Here is a 24,881-nt window from a genome sequence, read left to right on the forward strand (position 1 = left end):
TAAGAAGAACTCTGTCCTGTTTCTGTCTGTCAACAAGGATTTCAAGATGAATCTAATCAGAGTCTGCACTGAAATTGAGCCCCAATACTCTTGGTCTTTTCCCTGCTTTAGCTTGCATAAAGATATGCTGGTAGTCATAAGAAGTTTCAGTTGGGCTGTCAAGAGATGTTTTAATTTTTTTCCAAACAACATTGAGGAGCTGTTTAGCTACAACTTTGATATCTCTATACTGTGCCAAACTTTAGATTAAAAGGGAACCTTGGAAATTCTATAGGCCTGTCTATGAGTGATGGCTCTCAGTGGCTAAAAGTAATTCTACTTATTGCTTAATATAATTAGGAGCTAACAGGATGTTAGGGTACTTAATACATTCAACATTTACCTCTTCAAGGAAACACATGTTTACAGGTCTAACACCTGGTTGATGAGAGGATGATCTTTTAACTTCATGGGGCATAAATATCAAAAAACTTTGTGCAAAGAAGTGCTAATGTCACTCAGCAGGCCGTGGCAGTCAAGGATAACAGCTCGAAATGTGAAAGGCTATAAGATGTAAGATTTTATGCAGCTTATGTTTTTATTGTGTGCTCCTTCCCAAAATAAATTGAAAAGGGTAGGAGGGGATGCAGAGCTTAGAGGACTGTTCATTGTGTTAAGAATAGCAATTAATCCCCTTTTCAAGCAAAAGTTACATTTTTATACATACATACCTATATATATGTGTGTGTGTGTGTGTGTGTGTGTGTACCCCCACATATATGGGGGTATGTCTTTTTAAAACCATCCAGTTTAGACATGGAGGTCCAGTTTTAAACAATGCAGATATATAAGTAAACAGATATTTACTTTGGAGCTTGGAGTGGAGAACATACTGTAACAGCTTTGTTTTCCATTTTTGTCTGAGCATTACCCAATATAGGACATAAAAGAAAAGCTCAGTGAAGTGGGATATCAATGTCAGACTGGAAGCAGCTTTTTAACAACATATTATGTTTAAACAGAGTTGTTGCTCTTTTTTTTAAATAAACCGTGTTGTCACTGTTTTCAATCAATCAAATGTATTTGTTACGTGACCATCAAAAGTGCAATCATAATAAAATGTGAGAAGTTAATGTAATTTCCAGCACAGTTAGCAGCAGTCTAACTTTCTGTCTCTTCTCGGGTTCTTTTGCTATCTTTCAGCGACAGCAATGACATGAGTAGCTTTACATGTTCGGCTGCAGTGGAATGGTTTTTCCTTTACCCCAGTTGCTGAAAGCATCACTGCCAGTACAAAGACTAAACTTCAGCATATTGTGCACTGGGGGCAGTGACGGTGTACAAGTAGCATTTTTCCTGACTTCTACTAAATTATTGTGTCATTGTTTTCAGAGCCTTTGTTCCACTTAAGGCCCCTCCTGGTCAGAATTCCACTCAATGGGAGAAAGTGCAGGACCTGTTTGAGGAGCTTGGGAGTGGTCGTAAGTACACCCTGTTTAGATGATACTCCAGTGTAACTTATGTGTGAACTCAGCAGCAACAACACGCAACACTCTCTCCAGCAGTCAACGTTGCCGCAACAATTTTGTTATTTTTTTAATATTTTCACTTTCTCACAAAATTGTTATTTTCATGAGCCCGTATCAGTGTGAACAAAAAACAAAATACAAAACAAAATTGATAAGAACTATGAATTAAAGAATTCTTGGCTCATTGCCAAGCTAATCAATGATCACTCTCAGGACAGACTGGGACTCTTCTACTGATGAGTAAAGTTAGATGGGCGCATTTTCTGAATTCGTTGATATTCTGCGGACTGGATGGGAAGCTTTGACTGCCCTCCAGGTGACGATATTGGCTGGGTCCCGATTGACTTGCTAAGGTCCAGACTCTGAGAAGCCCTTGTCAACAGGTTAGTTTCGGCTAACTGGGGAGCAGGGGGCGATTGCATACTGTTTGTGTTTAAATTTTGCGGAGCATCTCAACTTTTTTGAAATCAGGGTTGTATTTCAGGCTGCGTCTTCCTTGATTTGGTTGGTCAGAAATTACAGTGGGCCAATGCTGTGAGCTCTTGTGGACCAACCTCTGTAACAAAGTTATATAAAGTGTTTAGACGGACAGGAAATTACATTAATATGATATTTACAGATGTTATTGTCCAATGCCTTATTGTGGATTTACTGCTTCCATTCACTTTTCCAGCAAATCCTCTGTGAAGTACTCCACCAATATTTCAGAAACTTTATAGCTTATGTATCAGTGTGCACTAAGAAATGGAATTTATCATTTGCAATAAGCTGGTATTGATCCTAACACTGAGGAGACACCCTCCTTGGGCATCTTCACTTGAACTGAGCTTTTCCGGTGCTTATGCTCATGCTAATGAAGGACCATTGCCAAATGTGGGCTCCTAACAGTCCTCTGGCCTTTTGCCATCTGGGGATCAAGGAGGAAGTTGAACCATCTGCCTCTCTTCACAATAGTAGACCCCTACATGCTCCCCCTAACCTTCCTTCCTTGGCACAGGGGGAAATTGCTCGACTGATGAGGAGGAAGTGTGAGGATCATCCCTTTTCTAATTCCCCATCTCCTCTCTCTCCAGATGGGAGGTTAATTGTGTAAAGGAAAGGCACTTTTGCCACATAACCCTGCAGACTGCTTCGCAACGACTGTTCATTAAGGCCACTATATCTTTAATGGCTCCAACATTACATATGTTCCAATCTTCCAATGGTACCTGAATGTGCTTCAGATCAGGAGCTATTAATGTTGGTATTCAAGACCATACAGTACACTCGTATTTCTGGCCATGCCTGAAGGAAGAGCGGAGTGGATTGGAGTCCAGCTTTAAGGTGGAAGTGTACTTGGGCAAGCTATGTAGATGCTCTTCCTGCCCATCCCCATTATCAGTGAGAAAAGAACAAATGAACTCATACTGACTCTGACATATACATACACATGTGTATTTGCTAGGTGTATGAGCAAATCTAAACAGCATCAATTTTGAGCTTAGCTTTTGAGCACATAATCATGCCACAATAATTTAACTTTGAGAGTCTAAACGTAGAAGAGATATTCACTAGACTTTTAATTGTTCCTGTGCAGAAAATAGCCTTTGAGAGTGCCCACTACCCAGCCTTCTCTGAGTCTCTAGGTGGGGTCCTGGAGAGTGCACCACCTAAGGCCTCCAGAAATCCAGAAGGATTTTGTCTTTCTTGCATTTAATTGCATTAAACTACTCTTTGTTGCTCTCTCTCTTACATTTTGCTGTATTTGCATTGTGCAAATTGTGCAGATATACAGCATGTCATAGAACACTCATGGTAATGCAACCCCTTACTAACATCTGTATCTGGTTTCAAAGTTTCCAGACCAGACAGCAATTGTGTAAAATCTGATTTTTTTGCTTTTAGACCCATCAGTAATTCATTCTGAGAGAATGGGGTTGAAACATTTCATTGTAATGAGCTGTAACTCCAGTCATAAATGAGACACCACTCATAGTATATAAATACATTTGCAGAACTATGCATTTTTTAAGTTTTGAATGTGCCTTGAGTGAGTTTTTTACTCTGATATGCCTTCAAAAAGCCTTCTTTTCCTAAAGGAAAGGAAAAACGGCACATGCAGTCATTTCTGCATTCAGGGTCTTGTATAGTTTTAGTTTAATTAAACTTTAATGTTTCTGTAGGTACTAATTTCTGTACACAGAGTACAATGTCAAAGGTTTTTCTTTGCTTGCTGAATTATAAAATGGCATGGGTAAAAATAGAAGCTATTATTTTTAAACTGCATTTGAGACAGAGTCATGGTAAAGGAACTGAAGTGAAGGTTTTGTGTTATCCCTCAAGTTTGCAGTACTTCATCTATATTAACATGGAATCCATTAAAGCTACATCATGCCTAAAATATGTCCTTAAACACAAACTACAATCTCTTCCCATTTCTTAGATCATATGACTTTTTCAGCTTTACCCATACAAAGAGGAAAAAAAAATGTGACTGTATCTGGTAACTTTGCCAGCTTTGCCATAAGCCTCCACATGTTGTTGTATGAGTATGTGGTTATTGTTGCCACCAAACACTATACTATATCCCATCCCTTCAGCATACAGCTGCTTCCTACTCTCTTTTGATGATTCTGTCATTCCACAGAAGTAGGGTGCTTGGGCAAAAGGAGCTCCTTAATAAATACCTCTCTGTACAAGTCTCATGCATGCACACAAGCCTGAAGGGCTATATGCAGGCTGAGATAAGAGCTACCTCATTCCATTGCTGTTGGAATCGAAGCCGTACAGATGTGGAAGCACCACTGATAATAGACAATATTCCCTCTGTTTAATCCCCGGAAAATCTGCTCAAGAAACCAAGAAGAGTGGCAGCAAACATCTATCCTTTGCTTTGTGTAGAGTTCATGAACAGAATGTTCTCCATGCAGAACATGGAGCTATTGTCTATTTTACCAAGCTCACCACTAAACAAAGGCAGCAAAATCGCAATGAAACACTCGGGAATAGGAAACATGTATTCAAATGTTAATGTTCAGCCCAGCTGTCAGACTTCAAAGTTTTCTTTTTGGATACAATACAATAGGGAGTAGGCATATAAATTTATCTCCATTTTCCACCCCTTTGTCCTGCTGCTTGTGAAATGCCTCTAAAAGAAAGTGATAAATGGTATAAACAGGCCAAATTATACATGCCCTGAATGCTGACTTAATATTCCCAATCAAATGCCACTGTCAAGGAGAAAGGCAAGCAGAGGGCCACCTATGGCCAAGCTGACAGGTGGGCTGGGCACCATGAAGTTGCTGCTGAGAAGATGTGGGATATCTATAAAGGGACAACTGTGTAGGTTTTTACGTGGAGCCCTATAACAGGTGGGATCTTGACAGGGGAGAGAGGCAATCAGTCTCTTCATCAATCCCTGTCTTCTAACTCCAGCTCTGACAGCTGGTGTGACACCTACTGTTGCCCTTGCCTGATGGGTGGTCCCCTCTCTGCCTCAATCAAAGGTGACACACATCAACTCAACCTACATACATTGAAAGATCCAGCTGTTTAAAAACTGATTGTGATGTGTGTATGAAATGACAACGATGACATAAAAATGGAGACCAGATGTGTCTTTCCAAAGGAGGACTTTGCTGCAGTGCATTTGTTTGAGGCATATGTCAGAATACCAACGTGACGCACTGTCCTTGTGAATAACATTCTTTCCGAGCGGCCTTAAGGAAATGAGAGGTCCGAATTGTCCGTTTAAGAACGTTAGCACAGAGAAGCATCCTTGTAGTTCAACATCGACTGCGTTCTTGGAGTCAGGTGTGCGATCTCGGTTTACCTTCATGGTATCTGGCCATGTGGTACTGTTACTGTGTTTGCAGAGGTTTTATGATATTTTAATGGTTTATCTTAAACAAGCAAAAATGCATTACATGTCCTTAAGGTTGGAAAACTTACAAAAGATTAAAAAAAGATGACCCCAAAAGCTTGAAAATACTGCATTTTTCACAATTCCTCAAAATCATGTTTGCATGCCCTTCTTACCTGGTTAGTTTCCATTTTTTCCAAATCCATTCCCAATTTTGAAATGCAGTCTTTCTATTAAGGAATTGTATCCAAACCCAAGCCTGTATAGCTCTAGTAACATACAGTAACTATGACATCATTAATGTAATTTCTTTATCCATATCAAGAGTAAATTCATTTTATTTACAAAATCAGTGGAGTGCCCACTTAAATCTCACACACAGTACTCATTTTCAGAAGGAAAGACTTTTCTAGGCATTTTTATGCTTCCACGCATAGAGCAAACTACAGTATGTTAGACAGTCTCTTTGAGATTTTCTTTTTCCATTGTAGCTCCTACAGTCATGTGGCAATGAATTTATAGAAGCATCTTTAGACTATTCAAGGTATTTAGATTCAGTGTTTCCCAGTTCATACTGCCGCTCTGTTGTTTAAATGCTGGAAACATATCAAATATGAAATACCATCAAAGCACAATGAAGAAAGTAGGCTCTTGATAGTTGGCTCATGCGGCAAAGAGTCTGTTGATATTTCTTTGTCAAAAGTCCAGGTCAAATCATTAATATGTTCCCTGTCGTTTCACTTGCAGATGGTCTACCTGCTCTGTCCTTCTCCATCAGCTCCTTGACCTTGATTGGCATGCTGGCAGTGATCACTTACACGGTGAGTTGGGACCTGAGACTATTGGTTGATGTTGTTTCATGTGTTCAGTGGAGCTGTGTCTGCACAGCAATTAAGGCAAATCATCCACTGGGGTGACTTCCAAATGGTACCAGCCCTGTAGCTCAATAGGACCTGTGCCTCTGAGACATCTGACATGATGGAAATGTTTTGAGGTATAAAGGAAGACAAAATAGAATAATCTCCCTTGTCTGATTTACCCAACAAGATTTTTCACTGAGTATGTCATAGCTGATAATACGTGTTTTTGTAAAATATTATTTGACATGCAGAGCAGTTTCTTGAAGTTTTTTTTGTGTGTGTGTGCAAATGGTTTCCCATCCTCTTGGCTGAGATGTACCTGTAGTGATGGAGTGCCCTTTCAGTATTAGTAATGCCTTGTGATTTTAGAGCTCTGGCATTCAATTGCTCAAATTGCTCAGGCTGCTGTCTTTCACCCGAGACTTTTGCATGATGTATGTGCACCCTTCACTGACTTATCAACCACTTATCTGCTGCCTATTTATATATATATAGATCTACCTCAGTGTCCATTAATATATGCCTATATTTTGATTCCCTCAGCATTCTGCAGTTTTTCAATTTTTCCTTGATCAGAAAAATTGACTGTGCTGTTACACTTGTTAATGCTGTCCATTTTTCATCGCCGTTATCTTGGTAACTAGACTGTGAATATTCCCTGGAGGTGCTGGTGCTGGTGTCAGGGTGGGAGTAACACAGAATAGTGCTGGGGAAAAATGCAGACAAAAAAAAAAAAAACCTACTCGGGTATCAACCCAGGGACTGAGAGTAAAAGTGACAGCCAACCCCAATCTATCCAGTTTCTGTTGAGCTCAAAGAGTCCTATTTGACAAATTACACAACAATTGAATGTGGAGCTCTTAATGAATAATACACAACCTAGTCAAGTAAATTGCAGAACCAGTCTCCCTTAAGGACATGTAATTCGTCTCAGTTGAAATTTTATCCACTGTTCTCTCTCTTTGCTTCTCACAGTTCTGTAAAGAGTGGATAATTACCTAGTACATTTTGAGGATGGAAATGTCCTCAGAATTTCTCTGACCCGATGTTGCTGTTGAATGCCCTGTGGAAATCAAATCTCCCAGTGTGTCTTTGTTTTTGATATTCCTTGTTTTGATGAAGTCAGTCAAAGAGATCAGGCCTTCAGGCAACAACAGCAGCTGTCCCACCCTCTTTTATTCTCACAGACACAAATGCAGAAGTTGTTTCTTGCGCACTTTTTATCCATTTGCCTACTTTATTTGCTCTATGCCGTTCCCTCTGTCTACAAGTGGCAAAACTAATCTCCCATATTTCCAAAGAGATGTGTGATTTATCATTCTTTACTATGTTTATGTTACTATTAAGCCTGATTAAGTTAATGGAATCTAAGTGACGGGTTACATAAGCAGCGGAAATATTGTCCATGACTCCTGTGCTAATTTATCACCGCTCTTTGTGCAGAAGCTGCCATCTACCCTTAATGCAAACATCTCTGTGATGTAAACAGTGTATTACACTGCAGCCTAGTGCACTTACAATGAATACAAAGTGAAGCCAATTGTAGCTTTTACTGCATTTTTGGTCCTTTTTTGCACTCTCTCTGGTGCATTGAAATTTATTTTAACAGAGGCATCCTCCATAAGCAAATAGTGTCCCCTGGTTTGACTAAGTTTGGTGTCTGTCTAAACCAATACTTTGAACAGCTTATATGCAAAATGCTTAGATTGGTAAAACATACAATAATCAATACATTTACAACTAATAAATATATTTAGCCTGTCATCTATTAAGTCAATCTGGTTCAGTGACAGTCCTGTAACTACAGCATATCAAATAAAGCTCAATCTGAGTTCAGATAAATTAATTTATTTTTCCACTACATGTTACTAACTGTAACTGTTAGTGTACTCATCATGGTAGTCACTTGCTCTAATGTCAGCTGTTTAAATCTGTGTACTTTCATCCCTGCATTGTCAAATAAGTAAGAATACATGAATTGTATATGTACTATACTGTCTGTAACTCAGCAACTTAATTTCAAATAACTAACTTGCTCTGTAGTGAATTTGAGATGTCACCGATGTTGTGGATCTTATTCTATAATGCAAATCTATAACTATGGTCAATTTATTCCACATTAGCTGGAATGTATGCATATGCATATTCCTTTTATGTTACCTCCCACTCTGTCTGATTGTACCCAGCAGTGTTGACATGAGAAGGATCAGGCCGATCTCAAAGCTCATGCATCATACGATGGCTTCATTTAAAATCTTGGCTAGCAGATTGACTTATGACTCTCATGACTCTGTCTCCTGTGGACCTACCTTTCTCTTGCTCTTAAATTGCCAGCCATAAGATGCTGATGCTGAACTTAAGTTAGGAAGATTAATGTGAAGATTAAAGGCCCTGAGATTGACTTGGGAAGATGTGGTCTCCGAGTGAATCAGAGGGGTGTCACTGCTTACTTTAGGATTATCCAATCCTTTGATGTTAGGTTGATTTCTATATTTCACATTTAAATTTGACATATATATTTTATATTTTTTTACCCATCCTTATACTTTTTGAAGTTTAGAACTCTGTAATTGGATCTTAAATAAATCATGGCATGTAAGATTCATCGCAGTATAATTGTTTAGTCTGTAGTGTATGTAATGCTTTAAAAATGTAAAATACTATTGTCTAAAAGGGAGGAACTCCATAAAATGAACACTAAGTTGTCTTTCTAATGACATGTCTATTCAGCAAGTTAAAAGACCTCAGTTGATGATACCCGATATAGCTGCAGTTCCTGACGTTGGCTTATCAAGCATGATACAACTACAGCTGTAACTGTGAAGATTAGTGTGAGAAAGTGAAAAAGTATTTTTAGGACACCGGTGAGTAACTCTGAGCTCATTCACTGAGGTTGGAAAAATACACACTTTGAAATGTTCCTTTTTTAAAAAAGAAATCTAACATTGGCATGGGAAATGACTTCCTGATTAGGACACCACTGATTGTAATAGCCTTTTAACCTCAGAGTAGGTTTACTGCCATCACTGTAATTAAAGAAGAGGTGACAGGTCAAACTTTTTGCAATTTCTTTAGAACCCAAAAGAGTTAGAGCCTGGGAAGCCTAACCATCAAATCCACTCATAAAGGGATGCTAGTTAGTTTTCTTTTTGTAGAAAATTGGGAAAAAAATGCTATTCATTTAGACTTTTTTAAATGTTTCATTCGCACACAAAAAATCTGATTCATAGAGCACCATTTAGACCTCTCTAGGCCCCATATAAAAATCACATTAAGCATTAAAAGTAATGTGCTTAATGATCAACATATAGGGCAAATGATGGATGGTCTGCAGAATTATCAGGATACTCTCCAAAGTTGCAGCATTGTCAAAATATATATTTTGAGAAATCGTAGTATTGATTAATAGGGATAAAAGTATTTTGATTATTTTATTTTATTTTTAACCCTAACCCATATTTCTTGCCAGATCACCCAGCCCTACTATAAGCTATCGTTTTGAAACTTGATATCAGCAAATCACTGTTTGCAAGATCCAGCAACCCCTAGACAAATCAAAACACAGAAGAAGCTGAGCTTTGTTGCGCAGCTGCAGGAAAATGTGGGTAGGATACTCAGTCATACAGTTTGATGTTTTTTTATTTAGGTTATTGATGTCCAATCACATGGCAGGCCACTATTAAAAAATAATTTTACCAATCATTAGTCAGAGCTTTCCTAAAACCTACTACCTATTATATCTTGCATTATCTTATCAGCGATGTACAAGGAGACATTTTTAATTAAACAGAGATAAATGTATTGCAAATTAACACTGTAACATAAAGGCCTCTTGAGGGAAATTGTGACTTGTGATTCTGGGCTGTATGACTAGAACTGACTTGGACTGCAGGGATTTATTAACACTCAGTCAGTTGATACCAAAGGTTTTCAGAAAAAATTATAATGTCATCAGCATATAGGGACATTTTGCTTGGCAGGGCAAGACACAGCTACAGAGGTTTGGTCGAAACTTTGTGCCAATCAGAATGAGTCTATAAAATGTTATGGCATAAGTTATGACTGAAAACAAAGTAAACCCTTTTCATGGCAAAACAGGAAAAACACAGTTAATCAGCATCAGAATCGGCTTGATTGGCAAATGTGTCACATACAAGGTTATTTGTTGTAGAGCGACACAAAAATGGCAAGGTATAGATCCCTCCTTGAGCTTCAGCCTTGAAATGAATCCTGCTTCATATTGGCCCTCAAAGCAGTCTGAAGTAACATGATTAGCACACACATATAGCCTAAGGGTTTTCCATTTGTTGTTGTGGGGACATTTCCACAGAGTTAATCCATTGGGTCTTCACTTCCTGAGATGGTGGAAGTAGATAAAGACTGTGTTTGTTCTTGCAGCTGACAACAGAGAAATTGGTGTGTGTTGCTTGTAATTTTACTTTCGCATATTTGTGTTACCCAAGTGGGTGGTGGCAAGCAAAATAGTATTTAGCAAATGTAGCTGCAGTTCTATGAATAGCCCTCTACCTACTTGTACCACAGTAAAGCACATTATTTTTAATATGCTAAAACATTTTGTCAGGGTAATGATGGTAATGCAGAATCCAAGGTGAAGATGAAGGTGATTAAAACTGGTATACTGCCCACCCCTACCCGGTAGGCAAACTGCAGGGCACCAGTGATGTCCTTTAGGTGATCCAATACCAGTCTCTCGAAGGAATCCATGACCACAATTGTCAGAGCGACAGGCTTGTAGTCACTGAGTCCTGAGATTGAAGGTGATGATGGTTGAGTGTTAAAAGCAGGAGGGGACTTTACACAGCTCCAGTGATCTGTTGAAGATTTGTGTGAAGATGGGGGCCAGCTGGTCAGCACAAGCTTTCAGACACGAGGGTGACACATCATCTGAGCTTGGTGCCTTCCTCATCTTCTGTCTCTGAAAGACCTGACACACATTCTCTTCACAAATCCTGAGTGCAGGTGGGGGGTCAGTGTGTGTGTCTGTGCCTCGTTGGTCCCTTTGCTCACAGTCTTGATCACAGGCTTAGCAGATTTTAGTTTACGCCTGTAAATTGGGATGATTGGTGAGCCAGTACCCAATGTCTGATATTGTACATGCTCGCTCACTGACATGGCTTACGTGGACACTTAATGGAATGGAGTCATTCTTAAGGTCATTATTTGCACCTCTGCTTTTCCTGCTTTGACAAGTCAAAATGTCTGATGTGAAACGGGCTTTTTCTCCACTGTGATGACAGTCCAGAAGAATATGTTCTCACCTTCTAGCCAAAAACTTTGCTCTAAGTTTTCAGTCTATGCCAAGCAAACATCTGCTGGTCTGCCCTGTTTCAATATGTTGAGGAAAAAAAAAAACACATTCGTATCTTGCTGATTATTGCACTACACTGTGTTTTTGCACAGTAGGTTTGTTGCTTTTGTCTGTCTGTTTCTGCAGTGCTTGGGGGAGGAAATTATGTTTATAGTTTGACTCAAATTTGAGTTAACACACTTTAATAGAACAGTTGAAATGATCATTTAATGTCTTCACTATAATACCCAATTCAACTGTAATGACTTGGACAGGCTTTTCCCAAAATTAGTCTAATATTTGCTCGGCTTGTAGATAAATTCATACAACTGATGTTTGATATAGACATTTCTCAGTCTTCATTTAAAGCGTTGAAAGGTTGACAACTCTCTCTGTATTGTCATTGTTAATTGCATAAATTATAGCCTTAGTGGCCTTTTTACCCAACCTGCAAGAAGCATCTGAGATATCAATTTAACCAATACATTATTTTAACCATTTTGTGAAATATTGAATGGACTCTGGGTAATGAAAATGACTTAAAAATCACCACTGTAGTGCTCTTTGCTACCCTTGACCTGAACTATGGGTGAATGGTCAAATATATGGATGTTAACAATGGAACAAGAGATCAGTCTGTGTGGAAAGAAATTAATTCTCAAGGCTAGTTTGTGGAATATAGGATAAATATCCACACTGTATCTCATGGATATAATTTTTTTCTGGAGCCCCAGAATGTACAGGAGCTCAGTAAAGCCCTCCACCATGTGTGTGCCAATTTGCCCAAACGTAATATTTAAATGTATTTAAATCATACTTAAATATTTAAATACAAGTGTGTCACCCTAGCCTGGCCCCTCAATCATACCACTTTGTCCGTACTGACCTCTATTATAATAACAGCCAAGGCCTCCAGAATCAAGAAGGCGACCCCTCTACTCCGGCATGTGAAGAGGGATGAAATACCTGACCAACACAGTCCCTTTTTCATTTTAAATGACCCTTATTACTTCGGTGGATCTCTTGAATGTCAGCCATCTGGACATTTACCTTTCTCAAAAAATGTGAAGTTTCTTTAGTTTGACAAAAGAAAAAACCCACATATAAAATAATATAAACTAATTATAAAACAGCTGATTTCTGAGGACAGAACAAAGAGGATTTAATATTAGGCTGTAATGCCAAACAGCCAATCAGCTCTTGAATTAGTGGAGCATCCATTTATTTGGATGGTCCATGGTTTGTGATTTTTTTCCTTGCTTGATTTAAAGTGACTTTGGCTACATCCACACTAATATGTTTTCATTTTTAAATGCATAGCTTTTTTCTTAGCTGTGTTTGCATCTAACGTTCACACTACTTCAGCATTTCAGAGACTTTTGGAAGAGCTGTCAACCCTGTTTTAGTTGGAAAACTCTGCCATTGCGTTGCGTTCTGTGTGAGTAGAAACTGAGACTTCTGAAACAATAACGCAGACACACGTTCAGTCAGTTGCAACACATCCTTCCCTGATTCGTCATGCCTCTACCCAGAAAAAATCATTTTTAAAGGCTGTTTTAAAATGAAAACATATTATTGTGGATGTAGCCTTTGACAATCACGCTGGCTGCTTCGGAGGAATTCATTTCAGCTTGCCACCAAGAGGACGGTGAAGTAGGTCTAGCAACAGAAAGGTTTTAACAAGCAGGCAGTCACACACCTAACCCCTCAGTGTTCTTAGTGATCCCAAACACTCCAATTTTGGCATCTGCTCCTGTCTTGTTTTTATCCAGCACCTCGCACTTTGTTGTAAACTTGGAGACATACAGTCAATATTTTGAAGTTAGGTTCCACCCTTTGTGAGACCAGAACCAAATGAATCCATAATAGGCTGTAAAGCACTCAGGAAACAGTGTGTCTCATTTGCAAAAGATTCACTGAATTTGACCATGAAGGAGAGGGATGATTTTCAGCGCAGTCGCCATGTTGAGATGGCTGAGACTGTACAGTGCGTGTGTCATGATTTAATTAACTAAAGGAACTCATGAAGCATGACTTATGCTCAGTAATATCACATTCATCATGTTTTTCAGCCTAGATGGTCGTCCAGGTTCCAGGTCCCAAAATGTGACATGGGAAATAACTAACCAGGCAGAGCTGAGCGGGGGCATCTGGTGTTTTGGAAATTCTTTCTTCAAATATGCAAATTTGCCAACATACAGAAAATGCACCAGAGGCTATTTTCTATTCCATTTTAGTTCCTCATGCATGTAGGAAATTGCTTGTGAAATACGGCCGCAGACTGATGTGAGTTTTAAGATCATTTATTAGAACTGTTTGTTCCACTGCCTGAAAGAATGGCTTAGATTTGGCAGGGTTTAAACAATTGATGATCATCTATTCAACTGTCAGTTTATTCATGTGATTGTCAGTTGGTACAATCTGTGTAGAGGCTCTTTAAATCCCAACCTAATCATAACATAACACAGAATTTGTTAGTGGAGAAAGTGTGATTTCATGACCCTTATAACCTCTAATAACCCTCTCACATGGACTCTAACAAGACTGTTCTCAATCAGGTTTGTGGAGCTTGTCTTGCTTAATACTCCAACCAGCCAAATTGTCCCATCAATCAAATTTAATTAGGGAAATCAGTATAGTAGTGGCAGTACTGCCAAACTTGCAAGATTTATGGCAATGAGTATGTGTTAAATTTTCTATCTTTGAATGCACAAACGTGGTTATTTCACATTAAAGCCAGCTTGTGCACTGAGTGGTTCTGACTAGCAACATTATACTGGATTGACCTCTTCATCAAAAGGTATTGAGGATGTCGGGGGAGCCTTCTCTCCCTCTTCGCTTTTGATGCCACCATCAGAAGTAGAAGGGACAACAAATAGGATCCTTGTGTTGAAGACCCAAGTTCTCTCTCTTTCTACTCAGCAGTCACGTGACTCTGGATGATTTCAGCCAGTAACTCCCCCCCTCAACCAGCACACACATAGACACACACATACAGACTCCATCCACCCTGATCCAATCTATTTCTGGTCATTATTGACCACACTGGTTTTTAAAATAGCTTTAATGAGTATGCATGATTATTTGTGAGCTGAAAACGTGCACTCCAGCAGAGGGACACCTGTGTTTTGTTTTGTTTTTCCTTTTTGTATGTCTCCCATGTAGTTGCAGATTTCAGGGGAAGGGAAATGTTTCTCTTGGGATCTGGGACAGGTTTTCCTTTTATGAGTGTGTTTGATATTCGGGACATGCTCCGGCCTTAAGAGCTCCATGATTCATTGCAGGAGGCGACATTCGCCCGTAGCAGAGATCCACAGCAGAGACTAATAATAGTCCAGCCCGACTTGGTATCCCATGCGACCATCTTAATGCTACCTAACACTCAGAAACTAGTAAAAGTTGTTTTAGAAAAATACAGGCTCTGATCTTTCCCCACTTGAAAAATAGAAGAAAGAGGGCAGCATCTTTCGACAGGGCTGAAAGTGTCTTTGCACAATAGGCCCCTTTGTTTTATTCTGAACCCATAAAACAGCACTCCTCCAACTTGGTTAGAGCGAGATGGCATAGGGAGAACAAGAAAGCATTGGCCTGTTGCTGTTATTTTCATTTGTATTGATTGGTCTGCTTCCTGGTAGTATTCCCTCATTTTTTAATTAAAGTTCAAGCATCCTTTCAGGAGACTGAAGCCTGCTGATGGCCAAAAATGTCTTGAATTTTGTGCACATATTCTCTCTCATAGTCTCTTTTTGCTGTAACATATACTGTATATATATATGCATGAGTATATGTCTTTATATATGTCTGCCTAAGGTTGTTTATTATTTATACACTGTATGCACCTCTAACAGAAAAGAAAAGTTGATATTTATTCATTTAAATTCATGCTATTCAACAGTGATGGCACCTTGATGCCCACTCCTCTAACCCAGATATCTCTTCCTAAAATTCTGCTTATGAAAATTTCCTCCAATCCTGGATAGAGGATAGTGCTGTCACATGGGGGCACTGTTAAGCTGTAAATTGCATCAGAGTGATATAAGGCAGTGATATCCACACAAAATGGTTGCAGCAAGTTCACCAATAAACCATAGCACAATTATAGATTCCACCATTTTAATCTTTTTTGCTCTACCAGAAATGACATAGCCTGGGAGGCCAGGAACTATATCATTTGTTCTGTGTGTGTGTGTTTGCTTACTCTCATTTGACTGTGGTCGCGTTCCACATTGTGATGGGTTTGTCATCAGGCAGGCGTGGGTGTGTGTGGGCGGATGCACGTGCCATATGTGCCATCCCACTATGACAATGATGTGTGTCTCTAATGGCATGTGTGCACTGTCTTTCAGGCATACGGTATGTCTGTGCTGCCTTTGAATCTGATAAAAGGCACCCGGAGTGTGGTATATGAACGCCTGGAGAACACAGAGGACATTGATGATGTTGAGCATCAAATAGAAAAGCTGAAATCCAAGGTTGGTCTCACCAAATGCCGCAAAGCACCTGCACATATGTGACATGAAGACCCTGTGCAAAGTATCTACAAGTTAGTCAGTTAGTTACAGTTTTTCATGATTTGTGCTCCACACTTTAAATACTCTGATAAAGGTTCCAACTATACCATGTTAGCAGTGACTATGCATGCATGTGTGTATTTACTGATTGGTGATTTGGTTGTTTCTTGGCTGTCTTAACAGTGTAATGATGGACGTCCCCTTTCATCAAGGGACAGACACAACCTGCAGGAGTTGGAGGGCAAACTGCAGGTCCTCCGGCGCAGGGGGAGACACCTGGAAATTGCAGAGAGGAACTGCTGCAATAAAGTGGGCACTGCTCTCAGGCCTGTCAAGGTGAGTCTTCATTGTGGCTCTCATTCAGAGAAGTAAGGTATATGTCTGATATGGACTGTATTGCATACAATGGCAAATCCTTTCAATGTCTTTATATTGGATGTGAACTCAGAAACATCATTATTAAGATTTGTTTATGCGTCTTTTAATTGATTTAATGTGGTGTTTCTTCACTTAATTGTTGTGTAATTTTAAAATACTTGTGTGGCAAAGTATCGCACCTTTGCTCAGTTTCGCCGGCTTCAATATGTTTCTCCCTAACTGTTTCTTTGTGCTCAAGTTCTAATCTGGACTGCTCCAGATTTACTTTTAGTTCTACTTTACACAACCGCATCTTTACACGATTCCCACGGGTAGTCTCTTCGCCTAATTTACTATGAAGTCTCTCAGGGAGTCTCACATTTCTAAGGCAGGATCTCATTGTTCCCCAGGGATAAACCAAAGCCACCACAAAGTTTTCTTTGATTTTACTTTTTTTGGGGTTGGCCAGCCGATACCTGGACCCCATGAATGCAATTTTAATATTCTTGTGCTCATATCCATATTGCGTACAGGGGCTGTGAGAAGAGGGGGGTTATAACACCACTTGTTTAACATTTAAAAACATGGCAGTCACTGACCAAGTCTAAGCAAACTGCTGGAGATGATGCACTGATGAGCATTACGGAGAGCCTGTGCGATTCTGCACCCCGACTTTCAAGTAGATAACTATGACTAAGTCATAAGCAGCACCAGCACAAAATAACCATACCAAATTAAAATCTGGTAAAACTGATCAGTCATAAACTGACATTTTACAATTTCCTGCAGTAGTTTATACAGCTCAAACCATCAAGATTGTGAAAAAAGAAGTAAATACAAGGGACTCATTGAAGACAGCCATTTCACACGGTTCCATGAATAAAATGATCATCAAAACCAAAATCCCCCAAGGCCGCCTATTCTCACCAATTCTTACTACTTATTGTAGTACTTATCAAAACAAACCGCTCTGTTACCAGAGTGCAGCAGCTGTTATCATTAACATCTTTGTAGTCATTTTGGAATAAACCGCACTGCATTTGTAATTTCCAAAAAATACTTCATTTGAATTTGCGAAAGTCACCACCTATAAAGCTTAGAATAACAAAATCATGGCTGTAATTATTCTGTTAAATGTGATGGTGGTGGGTCAGGAAATTATTTTCCTTCACCTAAAACAATCAAAAATGTTTTTGCTTATGCTGATTTGCTAAACCTTTAGCATGGAAAACAATAACCAGATAGTCCTTTGAATGTAAATTCTGTCACACTTTATATTAAGGTACACATTTTCACCATTAACTAATTGCTTAGCATATTGGCTCATTAATAGTCACTACAACGCTCTTATTAACGCCTTACTCTGGGGGTTAGGGGGTTATTAAAGGTTAGGGATACAGTAGGTTATTAAGATTGTAATTCATGTCAAACGACTTCCTTACTATCAATACACAGTAATCAGGAGGTTATTGAGGGAAAACTCTTAGTTAATGGCCTAGTAATTTTGAAATATGGTCGTGCAGAATAAGACTTTACTAAGTTCTTAATAATAAAGAGCCATTGTGTTACTAATGTGCATGCTAATAAGCAACTAGTTGATGATGAATATGTGCACCTGAAGAGAAAATGTTAGTAAGAATTCTACTTCAAAAGGTACATGATAAATCTTTGGCAGCATGTTTATTTGTGCACCTTCTTGTTCATATTTCCTTTTACCCACCCCACGTGCAAATCTAGGCGCATAGTGCTCATAATAGTATGCATGCTTGACATGCCCTTACTGTCTGTTTATACATGACATAGCAGCACAAGTTCCAACATCATTCTGCTCATTCACATTTTCCTTTCCCACTGCTGTTCATTTTCTCGTATTTTACTGCACTGCAGGCATGCACAAACATTTTAAACCAGTGTCTGTAACAGTTTGTCTTCAACCAAGGGGGTTGCTGCTAATGACAGTCCCCAGACTCAAATTTAAACGGTAATGAGTTGGGAGATTTATTTACTGTATACTCAGGCACTGGTGTGGAGTGATAAGCCAAATGATTGTGATTTCTCCAGAGCAGTTGTGCCATTGTCTCTCGAACACATGTTGTCTTTATTTTTATATCAACCGGTGGTGCGCAAAAATGGCTTTCTGAACATGCAGAATATTTACACTTAAAAGTGCTTAGAACTCACAAAATAATTACTCATTTGATGGGATCATTGAAACCTTGGTGAAAACCAGTTTTTCAAGCTGTTAAGATAAGTAATTTATCATGCAGTGCTATTCTCTTTGTTACTGTGCCACCTTTTCATTTGAGATACTAAAGTAAATCCCACCTTTTCATCATTTAAAAACAGTTTTTATTAATTCTTAATATGTTATTTCACTTTTTAATAGGCATCCATTGTATTTGCATCACAGAGTTAGGCAAGGCTTTTTAAGGGGGTTTTGGTTGTTTGGATTAGGAGATAAGGGCAGTTTGATCAGTACATTTGAATGACTGTATTTTTCCTCAGTCTGGCCACTAACTTGTGAAATTGTTGTCATGTCAAACAATAATGACAAGTGTGTTGATTATCAGTGTTTTGATTGTAAGTGATGCTTTGCTACAATCATGGATAAATTACATCAAGGGATGTTTTGTCAAAGCTAATTTGAATTATTATGTTTTATAGTGTAATTTACTTTATCTTAGAATTGTTAGTATCTAGCCAGTGGCATGGATATGTCAGAGGTCAGGCATGCTGTTTTCATCACTATGGCTGGTAAAAGATATTTTCACTCAGGCCCCCATGAAGGCGAGCAGTCGAGAGGGTTTATTGCCTTTTTGGCTGCCACCCACCTTTTGCCTCCCTGGTTGCAACCTCCCTACTCTGTCTGGGCTGTGCCAGTGCTTCCCCCTGTCACCTTAGGCAACAGTGCCAAACTGTGGCTGTCCAAGCCATATGGTCTCTCCTTGACAAAATATATGACAGAAAGGTTATATTTGCTGACCCAGTAGACACATTTGAAACCATACATTTTCCTTTATTGGGGTTCAGTCATGAGGTTCACCATGACTGCAGATCCCTCCTTTGGTTGTGGGGACGGATCACTGTTTGGTACTGTAATATACTTAGTTGTTTTTTTCTTTTTCAGATATTGTTGGGCATTTTCTTCATCCTGGTTGCACTGCTGTTCACTGTTGCCCTGTTCATTTCAAAGTAAGTCATGATACGTCCTGTAATATGGCAAATCTTTATACAACACAGGTACATACAAATCTGTGTCATAAGGCAGGCAGTGTGACAAAGAAATGGACAGTGTAATTGTTTCTTTTGACTATATTAATTGATGTTTAATGCTGGATAAATATACATATATTTAATTCTTTTCTGTGTGTTTCAGTTTGGATAAAGCTCTTCACTCTGCTGGCATCAGCTCCGGGTTCATAATCTTTGGCACCAACCTAACCAATCCTCTGAATGAACTTCTATTAGCCTTACAACCCGTGAGTACGCACTCATCTCTCATGGTGAAAAGATGATTATCCTCAATTAAGATATGTTTAAAGCCATATTTTCTTGTCCTCATCATCATTAACCTAAATGAAGCATCATTTAAAAGCTTCATTCTTGGCTATCCTTAAATGCAGGAGTAATAATGTTAAAAGCGTTTGCTTCAAAATACTGCAGGTGAACTCAACTACAAAAGCAGCCACTGTACACACATTAAATGAGTCATATTGCTTTAAATGTCAATTAACAGTTACTTGTAGATACGGTGTGACAGGCACGACTACCAAAGACCAAAAGATAACAAAATTATAAACAGCCAAAGGGTGGTTTTTAGAATTAAGGGATTATGGAATTATGTCCATCTTCGTACAGTGACATGCAAAAGTTTGGGCATCCCGGTCAAACTTTCTGTAAGCGTGAATAGCTAGATGAGTAAAAGATGAAATGATTTCCAAACAGCATCAAGTTAAAGATGACGGATTTCTTAAATATTTTAAGCAAGATGACTTATCTGTCGTTTGATCAGTATCCTGTTATAGAAGCGATCCTCTTTTCATCTTCAGCCTTTTTACAGGTGATGTGATGATTGCTTCTAGAACTTGCTGATGTTTAATTGAATCCTTTCTACCACTTGAAATGTTCCCTGTGCCACTGGCTGCAACACAAGCCCAAAGCATGATCGATCCACCTCCGCGCCTGACAGTTGGAGAGGTGTTCTTTTGGTGAAAGTCTGCAGCCTTTTTTCTCTAAACGTACCTTTTCTCATTGTGGCCAAAAACTTTTAACGGCATCAGTCCACAGGAATCAGCCTTGTTTAGAGGGTTCTTTGCAAACTTTTGTCTGAATTTTGTGGTGAAGATGAAGGAAAGATTTTCTTCTGATGACTCTTCCATGAAGGTTGTATTTGTGCCTGAATGTTGGGGGTTTAATTTGACTTTCTAGTAATCCTATGAGCGGTTCTCTCACAAGTTTTCTTGGTCTCGCAGACCTCAGTTTGACCTCCACTGTTCTTGTTAACTGCCATTTCTTAATTACATTAGAGCTACCTGAAAAAGCTTTGCTATCTTCTTACAGCCTCCTCCTGCTTTGAGGGAATCAGTTATTTTAATTTTCAGAGTGCTGCTTAGAGGAGCCCGTGGCTGCTGATTGTTGGGACAAGGTTTGAGGAGTCACAGTATTTATAAAGCTTTGAAATTTTCGTCACCTGGCCTTTCCTAATGACGACTGTGAACAAGCCATAGACTTAACAAACTAATTAATCTCAGAGACCTTGGTAAAAGTTATCTGAGAGCTCAAATCTCTTGAGGTGCTCAAACATTTGTATGGTGCTTCTTTCCTTTTTTCCCTCTTAAGAGTGTACAAATTCAAAATAATACACTAATATTACATAAAATGTTGAAGAGGATGTTTCATCTTTAACTTTAAGACTTTTGGAAATCAGTCCATCTTCTCCTCACTTAACTATTCACAGTAACAGAAATTTTGCCCACTGTATTATTGATTTTAAACTTTTTGTGTAACTGATCTGAAAACACTGCATTCTTCAGGGGGCACTTTGGTTATGCATTTAATCAAGTTTGAAAAGTGTACAAGTACAGTCCAGTATATAAAGATGTGTACAAATAAACTCTTCATTACCAATTGTTATTCTCTATTTTATTTACATGATTTGCATTATGCACTCAAGAGTTCTCTTCACAGCTAATAAAATCTTACAAAGCATTAGTAAATGGTAACATGGTATTATAATAATGTATTTTGCAAAAGAGAGAAGACCTTGGTGAACTCGTGAATGCTGGTTAATGAATTAAAATATGTTTCTCTGCTTTTCCTGTGCTAGTTCCATTTAAATAATGAATTCCTGTTTTTTTCCTGTATTTTATAAACAATCAAGAAGTCAGTGTTGTAACTGGGGTTTGAATGTATAATTGGACCTTTTTGTTTCATTGAATATCTCTTCATTTTGTCCAAGGTTATGAGCTATAAGTTGTCAAAAGCCTCTACATCGGTACACTTGTGGATTCTGAAACATGTATATACAATAGCAGCAATGTGGTTAAATGACCAATTTATTATTCTTTGAATTTTTTAAAATTTGAGCTATTGAGATCGACAGATTATTAAATTGCTACCTTTGCTTCTTTCCTCTGAGTCATTGCTGCAGGTTTGGAAACTGAATGGAGCATCCTCACTTAAATTTAGTATTCTACAGCAGAATGTAGAGGAAAAAATGACTGACAGCTCAGACCATTAAAGAATTGCCTCATAGGTAGTGGCATTGATTAAATGTCTAAAGCCAGTGTTTAGAAGTATGACCTTGGTAATTAAGGAATTAAGTGCATCATATCAAGAATGGGATAAAGGACTATATAGAGGTCAGGTCTGAGGTTAAATCAGAACATTTCAGGTTGCAGCTCATGATCAGTCCATATTTATGTTCCATGCACTGTGGTTTTATGTGTGTATCTGTAAATAATCAATTTACTGATTAATTGGAAGAGGTTAGGAATACAGTTGTTGGTGTTCAACAGTGTGCACATTGACCATCTGAGATTTGCTTTAGATTAATTGGCCAAGAAGAAGTGGTATTGATGGTAGTTGCTCATTAACAGCTCCGGGCATCCTTGAGAGGCAGCCAGCCTGAATGTTTGACTTTGAAAGCCATAATGGCATTATTTGTGACTCCTGCATGTGAGAGATGGAGCTGATTTCTGTCCTTGGTATATCACAGGTTTTTCCGTTGGATTACATCCTGATCACGGTCATCACCATGTACTTTGTAGTCACGTCCATGGCTGGCATCCGCAACATGGGCATCTGGTTCTTCTGGATAAGGGTAAGCAAAGGCCCTGCTTCTGTGTTACCTGAAAAATGTTACAAGTACACTCCTAATTGCACATTACCATTTTCTTCTTTTTCAGCTCTACAAAATTAGACCCAAGAGAACCCGCCCCCAGGCTCTCCTCTTCCTCTGTATGATTCTTCTCTTGATTGTCCTTCACACCAGCTACATGATCTACAGCCTCGCCCCACAGTATGTCATGTATGGCAGCCAGAAGTATCTTGTGCAGGTGAGGAAAAATCTACATACATTTCTTTGTATTTCTGGGTGTTTTAGTCTCGCTGTGGATGGGGCTCTAACGATGCCAGTGTCCATCAGGCAGTGGGTTCAAATCATTTTGATCCAGCGGGGTGTAGGCAGCAGCATGGTCTCTACGGGCTTTTAGACTGTTGGTCTTTATGGATTCTGTTTATCTGTAGCCTATGTGTGGCTATTACTATGTGGATCTGTTGCTTGTCTACCCTCTGTGTGATCTGATGTCGCTCTGCCGTCTCTCTCTCACGCTCTCTGTGTGGGTGGGTACATGTAGTTTAGATGCATCCTCGTGTCTATGCTTCGTCTCAAAAATTCTTTTGAACAACATAATTAAAACGAACCACCGTGTTTCTGTTGAAACATCCTCTTTTTAAATGAGAGAAAATAACCTTTTTAAAACCAGCTCCATATGACTCACAGGGTAAACGCGGCTTATTCCTCTCTGCTTTCACCCACAGCATTTGAATATATTGTGCCTCAGTGTCATATTTACTAGCCTAGCATATAGAGTCTGTATACAGTTGATATTAAGTATTGTGCTCAGCAAATTCCTTAAACTTATGCATTTGTTCTTAAGTTAGTTAGTTCTCCTTAAGTGAAAGTGATCTTTAAAGTCCAGTGTGTAGGGTTTATGGGGATCTATATGCAGAAAAAGAATATAATGTTCATCAGTATGTTTTCATTAGTGTAAAATCACCTTGAAAATAAGAACTGTTCAGTTTTTGTTCCCTTATAATGAGCTATTTACATCTACAGGGGAGTGGTCCTCATCCACAGAGGCTGCCGTAATGCACCACCATGTTTCTACAGTAGCCCAGAACGGACAAACCATACAGAGGGCTTTGTGTGTTTTTAATGTTTCTTGTGGCCACCGTAGTTTCCCCTACATGCTTGAAAGAGGGAGGCGAAACAACACTGTGATTTGAAAATAAGGGAAATCTTCTGGCACCTTGCCCAGGGCCATTCCACCACTCTTACCACTGTCTAAATACCTCTTACATTTAGACACGGATACACACAGTGAATCCTAAAATCACCACTTGCTTTAAAATATCGGAGCATCAAGGACTGAGTCAACTAGTTCCTACGTGAAGTGACGACAGTTAGAATCAGATACTGGGTTGAAATGCAGTGAACATCCCTGCAGTATATAAATGAAAACAAAAAAAGGCAAATAAATGCAGCTCTTACTTTATTTATGTATTACCTGAAGCATATGTACACATCACTTACACATTATGCCTGATGATATTGAGAGAGGCTAGATGTGAGATAATTGGTAGCAGAGGCTGATGATGAAAATGGATGGGAGAGATGGTATGAATGCCGTCATTGGTAGAACATGTTTCTGTGCCTGTTGGACACAGTTATGTTTGGCAGGTTTGTCATGTTTCCCTCCGTGTGACTCTAAAATCTGCGTGGCATATTTCACAAAAAGCATGACTTTGACCGACGTTGTGCTTCATTAAGTACGGGTAAGCCTCCTCCCATTTGGTGAGATGCTTGCACAGACTTTTAGCCTTTTTGGCAGGTTCTCCATCCATCGTCTTGTTCTTCCTCTTCTTCATGTTTAATTGGCAGGTGCTGTTTGAGGGAATGACTCCTCATCATTTGATGTAACAGCTAATGCTCGACATGCTGCCCGCTGTTGTACCGGAGTGGAATGTAGCAAACACATTAAATAGGCAGTTTTGCCTCCCATCAACATTACAGCAAACATTACAGAAAAAGGAAAAGGGAATTAAAATGACTGTAAATTACCATCTAATCGCCTGTTGTTCAGGTTTACTGTAAACAAAAAAGACAGTAATGCTCTGTCATGGCACGACTCAGAGCATTATCTGGAACCTGGTGTTCTTTCTGTTAATTTAAAAAACTTAAGGTCATTCTAGAATTTGTCAGTAAAAAGCTGC

The 24,881-nt window shown here is 39.0% G+C and overlaps 1 protein-coding gene across 2 annotated transcripts in view; it reads left to right on the forward strand.

Moving 5' to 3' along the window:
- The window catches only part of lmbrd1 (LMBR1 domain containing 1), a 56,060-nt gene that overhangs the window by 20,338 nt on the left and 10,841 nt on the right, over window positions 1–24,881 (forward strand). For both annotated transcript variants that reach the window (XM_070977568.1, XM_070977570.1), the window contains exons 6-13: window positions 1,372–1,460; window positions 6,097–6,170; window positions 15,864–15,989; window positions 16,212–16,364; window positions 19,513–19,577; window positions 19,762–19,864; window positions 22,603–22,707; window positions 22,793–22,942. In XM_070977568.1, the coding sequence (XP_070833669.1) occupies window positions 1,372–1,460; window positions 6,097–6,170; window positions 15,864–15,989; window positions 16,212–16,364; window positions 19,513–19,577; window positions 19,762–19,864; window positions 22,603–22,707; window positions 22,793–22,942 (865 nt within the window). The remainder of the gene's footprint in view (window positions 1–1,371; window positions 1,461–6,096; window positions 6,171–15,863; window positions 15,990–16,211; window positions 16,365–19,512; window positions 19,578–19,761; window positions 19,865–22,602; window positions 22,708–22,792; window positions 22,943–24,881) is intronic.

This window comes from Chaetodon trifascialis, chromosome 13 (assembly GCF_039877785.1).
Source record: "Chaetodon trifascialis isolate fChaTrf1 chromosome 13, fChaTrf1.hap1, whole genome shotgun sequence".
Lineage (NCBI taxonomy): Eukaryota > Metazoa > Chordata > Actinopteri > Chaetodontiformes > Chaetodontidae > Chaetodon > Chaetodon trifascialis.